The following is a 9,817-nucleotide window of genomic DNA, read 5'->3' on the forward strand; positions in this document are numbered from 1 at the left end:
CCCATGATAAAAGTTAAATAGAGTCCGGATCTATTTCTCACAGAACACTCCTCACACAAACCTCACACATGTCCCAATGGAACCGGATCTGCTCCTCACACATGGGTGTCTCACAGGCACATCCATCGTGCATTGGGAACATCTTTCATAAGTAAGAACTTATAAGCATAAGGAAATATTCAATACAGGATAGGATCTGCATGTGAGGCGCCCTGTGTGAAAAGCAGATCTGGTCTCTGTTCCAACTGCACATCGGAAATATCTCCCATTCTTATAAATGGAAAATGTTCCTAATAGACGGAGGGATGTGGCTGTGAGGAGCAAATCCCAATTTAGTTAAATGGGAGTGGTTTATGTATTTTACCACACCTGCATACCTTCAAACCAAGGAATTGCAATGAACAACGATTTCATGCAACTCTTTCGTTCACCGCCATACAGACGGTGGCCCATCAAAGACATGCTACTTGCTACAAGACAAGTTCAGCATGTCTTATCATGATCCCGAACTTGTCTGTAGCGCGGAGAAAACCAATTGTCCATACGCTGCATTTCTCTGTGAAAGCCACATCTTCAAAAGTTCGTGCTTGTGCCACCGGAACATCAAATGATCAACTGTCTCCCCTCTCAGGTTCTATTTCACTTTTCAACGCCGGAAGAAAACGGACCTGTCCGGAATCCGGATCGATTTGTAGAACATCAGAACAGAATTCCCGGTTCAGCTTTTTTGTTCTTCGACTCCACCTTCTGAGGATTGACTGAACCGAGAGAGAGAAGAAACGATGATTGGAGTAGGAAAGATCAAGCAATATAGTAACGTCCTCGATAAACCCCTCAGCAAGGGCAAACAAGAGGTCTCTGTTTCGTCTTCTCTTCTTTCTTTCCAGTCTCCTTTGGTTGATTTCTTAGATTTTCCATTTCTACCATCATTTCCATCTGTTTATTGATCCAGTCTGACTTTAATCCGTACCTTGGAGGCATATAGGTCGTCATATTCAAGATCTCTCAATTGATTGATTAATTTCTACTGTCGATTCCAGCCAGGTGTTTAGTAGATACTCTGAGATGATTTTGTTATATGGGCGATTTCTTGTTTTCAGGTCAGTTTGAGTGCATTCGCATTCTTGTTTTCGGAGCTTGTGCAGTACAATCAGACTCAGGTTGACAACATTGCTGAGTTAGAGAGAAGGTGATGACTATGCCATCTTTCTTCAGATCCTTTTTAGTTATTGATGAAAATGTGATTCCGATTAAAGCTTAAAGCCATGTGAATTTTATCTATTAGTTGGATCCGTGACTAGAATGATGGGAATTTGGTTGTTGTATTGACATATTAGGTATTCTCATTTTTATTGTAATTGGCAAGGGCTTGTATTGGTGGTTTACATGAAATAGTTAATATTTTTACAGTTTAGCTATAGATTGTGACCATCGGGGATAGCACAGGTTAGAGGATGCAGGCTATGCTGTTGGAGCAAGAGTTCTAGAACTTCTGTGCCATAGGGATAAGGTATGGCATTATCTAAGTACTTCTAGTAAATTCTTTTCTCATAGTCTGTGATGGAAACATAAGGTTTAATGAGGCTTTTTAAAATTTTCACCTTTAAGGATTCATTACATATTATTAATTTTCATTAGAAACCTATACTAATCAAAATGTTGTTCAACTTCAATATGGTATTTTCAATACCAAGTCACTGAGAAAGGTCAAAAATATACGAAATTCTCTGAATTAAGTGCAAATTATATGTAAGAGATTTTGGCTAGGTTGACTGATTTTTTCTAAATCTGATACCACAGGGAAATAGGAGGGAAACACGACTTCTGGGGATTTTGTCCTTTGTGCACAGTACAGTCTGGAAGGTGTTGTTTGGAAAGGTGAATGGATTCTCTTAATTCTTCTTTTTAAGCAATTACGTGTTGCACTCTTTCAAATAATGCAACGTCTTGCATATTGCCTTTTCAATATGAGCAATTATCCATTTCAATTGAATGGAACAAATGCACATTGTTGTGTATTGGTTTCTACCATTTTTACTGCTAAAAGCATTGTACAAAGAGGTCAACTATTGAATATATCGGAATGCTTCTATGCATATCATCTCCAAAGATTCTGCTAAGATTTCTTTTTTTTTTTTTTTTTTTGAAATGAAAATTGGATAGAACTATCTTCTTCCTATGATACCTGGATACCTGTACAAGCGTAGCACTCTAGTATGGGGCGCAATAACAACAAATGCAACACTAGAACTGCATGGACACTTTTAGATATAGTCTAGAGCATTGACACTTCTAAAATATGTAAAATGGCATTTTATGACAGATTATACTAAAGAAGATTTGTATATGTTAGAACTTCAATTAAATTCGGCAAGACATAATTCTTGAGAAAAGACATTAGCTTCAAAAACTAGATAAAAAACATGATATAAGCAAATTATTTGGGATACCTATTACCTTTATCCCTGTCTAGGATTTTAGGAATTGGAGTGTCATATCCCCATTTCCTGTATTCCTGTCTGTCCAGTATTTGTATCTGTGTATCATAGTCTTCTCAATGTCCTTACTCCAAAGAAGTTTCTCATGTCTATTGCTGATCTTTTGATTTGCATCGTGTTTGTTTTTTTTATAGGAGATAATATGTGCTTAATGGTCTTCATAGAAGCAGTTTTATTTTTTGTGATAGGATGGAAGCAGATTTTGATGTTATTTTTTCCTGTTGATGGTGTGCATTGGTATGATTTTCTTTTGATCTAGATTCCAACTTCTGAGTAAGCCAGATAGCTTCCCTTGACGCTGTCACATGGTCACTTAAAGAACTACAATCCCTTGTTGAGGATTTGATAACTTGGAGGGCTTGTGGCCTATACTGGATCAGAACTTTTCTTTTTGGGAAGCTAGATGTACAGCTAGTGAGTTTAGCAGGTTAGTAGGTGAAGACAGTGTTCAAACCCGGGTTTGTGGTATCTAGGAAAGCATCATTCTTAGAAAGCTGCAATTTGATGTATAGGGTTTGTAAAATTATATGAAAATTAACAACTGATCTTCATGCTTTAAGTGAAACTACAAGTAAAGCTCTATTTTGATGGATGTTCGTTGGGCAACCCATTTAAATTAGGCATTGAAGGGGTGATCAGAGACAGTACTGGGGCTGTAATAACTCTTTTTTCAGGTCCTGTAGGTCATGGGGACTCCACAAGAGCCGAGTTGATGGCTGTTTTGCAAGAGCTTAAGGCTGTGTAAAAGACTCCAGTTGGGTAACATAGAAGTAGAGGGAGATTCTTAAAACATTGTGGGTTGATGGGGAAAAACAGTCAAAGGACTTGGTATTACAGGCACATATTAAGAGAAATAAGCAGCATAGCAAGGGAGAAAAGGGTCAGAGTAAAATTGGTACTACAGCCAGCACCTTTGCTGATTAAGGAACAAATGTTTTGGGTTGTAATTTATGGGGAAAGTTTAAGAAGCTTGAAATGAAAAGGGATTATATATTGTCAACCATGTTTCAGGGCCTCATTATTTTTATGTTTTGGTGATCTTAAGAGTTAAGACTAAGGGCGAGTTTGTGATATGATTAAATAGCTTAGGTTTTGTTGCCTACCAGTTGTCCCTTCTCAAAAGAGTTCGCTATAGCATCTAGATTGAACATTTTATTCTAACGAATGAGAATCGTTGACTTGATAAAAGCCAGGACTTTAGAGGAAAGTGTCATTGTGGAATTCTACTCCCTAGTCCCTGCATGGTTTTCCATATTACTTTTGATGTTTTGCTCCCTGTCTTGGGATAATGCTGATTATATATGCCAACAACAAGCCACAGCTTATGACAAAAGATAGTCTATCTGAACCAAGCAAACCTTCATCTTCTCATAAATGTTAATGCCTACAAAGTCACAAGGTTTAAGAAAGCTTACATTAATTAAAAAATGTTAAAGAAATGCATGACAAATATTACAATAAATAATTCTAGAAGGAGAGTAAAATGGTCATATATATGCTACCAATGCTAAGAAATGAGGGACTACAAGAAAGAATTAAACAGAGAATGTTCATGTTAACCTGTGTCAATGTTCAAGCAAACATAACAATGCCAAAAAAAATGTTTACCTATTTACCCACTGATATCCACATGATTCATGGTTTAGTCATTTGCAATAATTCATATTCTTGATCTTTGGCTTAGGTTTCTTAATCACATGAGTTGTCTAGAATATGGTTTTCTTGTTTTGATTCTTTTAACATCTTTTGAACTTTCCCTTTCTAAAACAAGTTCCTGTGTTTCCTACATGTTTCTCAGGTAATACATAGTCAACCATTACTTTCTGAAATATAAGCCAGTATGTTGCAAAATTATTGAATTTCATGTTGGAATGTTCACTTTGTATGAGGACTGGGGTTTAGATAAACTCATTTTTTCATTTATTACCAGTTGCCCCATTTGTATCATTTTGTACATTATGGATCATCATATCCATAATGTAAATATGGAATTGCTAGTAATCCAGCAAAAATGTTCAGCTACCCCTAATGCGCTTCCACCCCAAGGCCATAACACAATGTTGGTCCCAGCAATTTAGGGTCTTGGGAGGGGTGGACTGGATATGGACCTAACTTTTTTTTTTTTTTTTTTGCATAAATGGCTGCTCTCAGACTTGGATCCATGGTCTCATGTTTGTCAGCTCAAGATTTTACCATTATACCAAGCAAGAAAATTCATCTCGTTTTTTTGGGAGGTAGAAAATTTTGAAAATATAACCATATTGAGCTTATCACGGGAAACTATGAAAGATTGTGGCATCTAAGCAGTTCCCTGAATGGTTATGCATGTATTAATTTTAAGCACCTTATTATACATGTTTAGAGTTACGGGGCTTATAGCATTTGAACAGTCAACACATTAGGATGTTAATAGTTATATATGTTGATTTATTAAGCTCCAGTATCCTATCAGTGTTTGCAAGGGTGATTATTCCTTATTCCTTTTTCAATCACATAATGGGGAAATCATACTAGAAAACAGACGGAAAATACTCTTTGTTACTGGTCAAGAGGGGGGGAGGGGGTACAAATTGTACAAATGGACCCTGCATCAAGCTGGGATGCTTACAATGGCAAGGTACCATGACTTATAAAAAATCCCTCCCAACTAACAACATCCATCTTCTGGTTATGATGTATCTCTGTACTATTTTATATAGAAATTCATTTGTATAGAGAAACCGTTTTTTCTTTTCACTCTTATGCTTGATATGCCGCTAGGTAGCTGATTCACTTGAGAAAGGCACGGAACATGAAGATGAATACATGATAAGTGAGAAGGAACTTCTTGTGAATCGGTAACGATTTTATCTCTGTATTCTTTAGCATGTGACAGCTAAATTGCCTGATAAAAGTTGTATTTTTAGTCTAACCTTCTCACTAATATACACTTTCTGTTGAAGATTTATTTCAATACCCAAAGACATGGGAACATTTAATTGTGGGGCATTTGTTGCCGGAATTGTAAGGGTGAGTATCTGATTAATAAGCAACATTATATTGTTTCTTTTTTTCATATTCAACCTGTAATTTGTTGGTTGAGATCTCTGAAAAATAGTTGTTTTGTGAAGGGTGTTTTGGATAGTGCAGGTTTTCCAGCTGTAGTCACAGCTCATTTTGTACCTATGGAAGGCCACCAGCGACCTAGAACTACCATTTTGATCAAATTCGCCGAAGAGGTGAAATCTACAACATTACTTTTTTTTTTTTCATTTTCTTTCGTCGAACTTCATGTAGGAAATTTTCTGCTAGACCAGTTCCTCATGTTGGTTTGAACTCTTGTGATCATGAAGTATTTCCTAAACAATTTTTAGATCATTCAATATAATTCTCAAATCTCAAGTGGACTGAAGGAAGTCACAGGAAATCTATACTTATGTTTTTTCCCTTGGAATTAACCAACAACACTGCAAAAAAGAACAAAGAAAAGAAAAGTTCACCATCATAGAGTATGTGACTTCCTCCGTCTGCATAAAAAGGGCAGCCCAGTGCACGAGGCTCCCGCCAATGTGGGGTCTGGCCGTCTGGGAAGGGATGGATGTAAGCGGCCTAACCCTTGCACATACAGGGAAGCTGTTTCCAAGATTTGAACCCTGGTCACCCAGGTCACAATGAAGTAACCCAACTGTTACACCAAGGCCCACCCTCTTTTCCTCCATCTGCATATTACTTTTCTTATTGGAAATGGTAACTTTCATTACTGAATTAGTTAGAGTACAAATGTCAACCACCCACAACAAGAGTGTTGACCCCAGAGGTCCAGAATTTATCTCAAAGATTACAACACAGCCCAAAAAAGATATCCCTAAAGGTCCCTTGCTTTGACAACGTATCAGGCTATCAGCTAAACCATTTTCTGATCTCCTGGTCCACTTGAAAAGTACCCCAACTTCCCTTGCTAAGCAAATTATTTCCCCCATTTGCTGTCTATATGTCCAAACCCCCAAACTTTTTGTCTGCAGCCACCATATTATTAACTTGGAGTCCTCCATCTGCATATGTTGCAATTAAAACTTTTAATATGGTAATACTTAGCTTTGATAAGAACCCCAAATGCAAGTTTCATATGGGCATACAGATCAGAAAACATTGTGGCTGATGCTGTGGCAAGACTAAGGGATGAACAGGGAACAGTTTTATTGGGGTATACTATAATAGGGAACCGTATACAAGTGGAAGGGGTTGGTGCCAGCCTCACTAGGAGAATGCTAACTCATCATTCTTTTATACAATTTAATAAAAAAATTATAGTTACCAATAAAAAAAGAAAACTTAGCTGATAATAGTTATAAGGTAAGGATATAAAAAAGAAAACTTGGCTTCGGTTGGCAAACTCACCACAAGCTGGGTTATATATCTTCCAGAATTTATGCAAATCAGCCTCTCAGACCTTGCTGAGAATTTCTGGGGCATTTCAGAGATTCAAACCTGTAATGCAATTCAGTTCGATCTGAACTGAAGTTTCTGATGTATGTTTGCTTTGATTTTAGGTGTTATCTTGACACCTAAACAGCTTTTACCTGTTTTTGTTTTTAATAAAAAATACTCTTCAAAAAAAAAGGTATCAAAAACCCATTCTGCTATACAGTATGTTACTCTCCACACCCAATTAAAATTAAAATCCCTTCTTCTAAATGAACTGGAATTATTCAGACCTAGAGATGGATCCACAAGGATATGCAAAAGAACTATTGTTTCCTTTAATAAAAGGCACCATATATTTCTAAATATTGCAGCATATAGCAAAAGACACTGTAGCTCACAAACTTTGTCTGCAAACAGATTGGGTTGAATTTGGATAGGGTATATATTCAAACCCAGATTTAATAAGAATACAGGAGTTCTGAATTCAATTCAATATCTGATGGATACGTAACCATGGACTCATAATTCATTCCTTTACTAGTATTGGGCATGTTTATTGTTCACAACTCCTTGTTGCATCTTTTTCCTTAATTTAATAAATCTATTCTTTGTGGTTGCTGATAAAAAAATGGATATCCAATTTGATTTGAACATCAGTAAATCTGTATAAAACTAGCATAAATCTACAAAAGCAAATTTAAAACAAAAAATATGCATTGCAGATAGAAAAAATAGGTTTATCTAAACCCCAAATCCCACTTAATTCTAAAGAATTTTAAGTTAAACTTTTAAAAAAGGTCTTTTGTGTCACATTGTTAAATCAGATTTAATCTGACTGTGTTTAATCAGATTTGAATCCAACCCATTTGCGTCCTATTAGAAAGAAGCACCCATGAAACCTAAAGATAATATAAGCCAGCCGAAAAAACTCCATGAGCCAAAGGCCCAAAGCCAAGGGAAATGTGGAAGTATAAAGAAGTAAATGAACAATAGACTCCTCAGTCAGTAGCTTTCCACATGCAAAATCTATTTGGAAAATAGAGACCTCTATGATTTTAATGATCCACTGTGAGGCTTTCTAAAAAATGATCCATTGTGAGGACCTTATCAAGGAAGACAAACCACATAAGGCGTCAGTCTTAGGGAGACCTTCCTTAAATCATATGAAAGCAGCCTGCTAAAGGATTGTTTTCCCAATCAAAAGCCGTTGATCTAATTCCACATTATTTTGCATGTGGTTGTCAAGTTGAAACAATTAAAAAAAAGAGGAGGCAGCAATTCTTTATATTAATTGGTCTTATGAAAGCATCAAGCTTAACCTAAAGAATTTGGCTGCAGAGAAAATGGAAGAGGAAAATACTAACAAAAGAAATAGAAAAGAAACCAATTGCTTTCTGCTTCAGCTTTGCAGATTGAAAATCAAAGAAAACATGGAATAGAAAATAATGTTATGGTCACCTTTTCCATTTTCCATCAATATTGTGCATACCTTTCTCCCCTAATGTTTTTGGAATAAAAAATCTGATAAAAGAAAAAGGAAAAGAAAATCTTTTGGCAAATTTCTTCAGCTGATGATGATAAATATTGTGATCAGATCTTCCCCAGTGAAGTCTTTGCCTTCCAGAGTTGGCACTTGCATAGTTCACATCAATGTATAGTATTAGTTGTTGATACTTGATATGGCTTTTTTTCTTCAAACATATACCCGCCTAAGTTCCGTTTTTTCTTCAATTTGTGCCTCATATTTCTTCTCATTACCAGTCAGCATTGTAGACACAAGAAACCAATCTATCTATTATTGTAGAAATAAATGAGTAGTTCATTTGCAGTCCATACGCTCAGTTTCCCAAATATAACAGATCCACTGGATAGTTGTGGTTCTCGATATCTTTTTCATTAAAAAATCCCATTATGGAAAGAAATATTAGGCCTACCATTAATAAATATAAGTTATTTTATGTTGATTATGTTTCAGGTACTTAGAAGAGAGGCAAGGCTGGGTTGATGTTTGCACGAGCATTTAGTAGGGTTATGTTAACTGATTAGTTGGATAAAATACTCTCAATGCTGTCAACTTGGAAAGCATATTTGAAGGGCTTGATTTCTCTTTTCCATGGTTTAATTATTATCGAGCGGTGATAAACCCTGCAGATTTAACTTAGAATGTATCTCATTTATGCCATGGCAGATGGTTGGCCTCACTTTTCTACTTTTCTGTATTCCTTTTGGCGTTTGTATTAATGTATGCGTATTGTTTTACCATGCACCGATTTTATTACCCGTTGGGATGGGATTTCACTGTCTCTGGTTGTACGCCATATACTCAGTTCATCTTGTTTTGAAGGAATTGAACCATGTAAAAAGGAGTCAATGGAAATTTTGATGTTTTCTTATATCAATGTCATAAAGGTCCAAAGCAAAACTTGTATAAGTTCAGCTGCAATCAATCAAGGTTTAGAGTATTGGAAATATTAATTGATGTTTGATGTTTGTTGGTGATATAATATTAATTTATGATACCAGCGAAAGATTAAATGTAAAATTAGGTTCAGAGACAATTGTGTTAAAAAAAATGTGGTTTTACAATAAGTAGGACTAAAACATAATATATGCAATGTGCATTTAATAATAATAGGAGTGCAAATCAATGGAAATTATGGAATATTAGGATTGGAGATCAAGAGGTCATTCAATGTAGTCCCTTCCATTATCCTGGTTCAAGAATTCATAACAAAGTAGAGAATAACGAGGATATCAAACTATAGAATTAGAGTGAGATGGATAAAATAGAGGGTACAAAAACGAGGATGCATCTTAGAGTCTTATGTGGCATGCAAATACCACTTAGGCTAAAAGGAAAATCCCATAAAATAGGTGTAAGGCCAATCATGCTGTATGGAGTAGAATGTTTGGCA

At 36.0% G+C, this 9,817-nt stretch overlaps 1 protein-coding gene across 1 annotated transcript; it reads left to right on the forward strand.

Moving 5' to 3' along the window:
• The first annotated feature begins 394 nt into the window (after positions 1-394).
• Positions 395-9,295, forward strand: LOC148843261 (Transport protein particle (TRAPP) component). The gene is made up of 8 exons (XM_088956967.1): positions 395-854; positions 1,101-1,189; positions 1,447-1,510; positions 1,801-1,878; positions 5,259-5,335; positions 5,441-5,507; positions 5,609-5,716; positions 8,878-9,295. The coding sequence occupies exons 1-8, from the start codon at positions 783-785 to the stop codon at positions 8,905-8,907; spliced, it is 585 nt and encodes a 194-aa protein (XP_088813093.1). The 5' UTR covers positions 395-782; the 3' UTR covers positions 8,908-9,295.
• The last annotated feature ends 522 nt before the right edge of the window (positions 9,296-9,817 follow it).

Source organism: Nelumbo lutea, chromosome 8, assembly GCF_056320005.1.
Source record: "Nelumbo lutea isolate HS-2025 chromosome 8, American lotus-T2T, whole genome shotgun sequence".
Lineage (NCBI taxonomy): Eukaryota > Viridiplantae > Streptophyta > Magnoliopsida > Proteales > Nelumbonaceae > Nelumbo > Nelumbo lutea.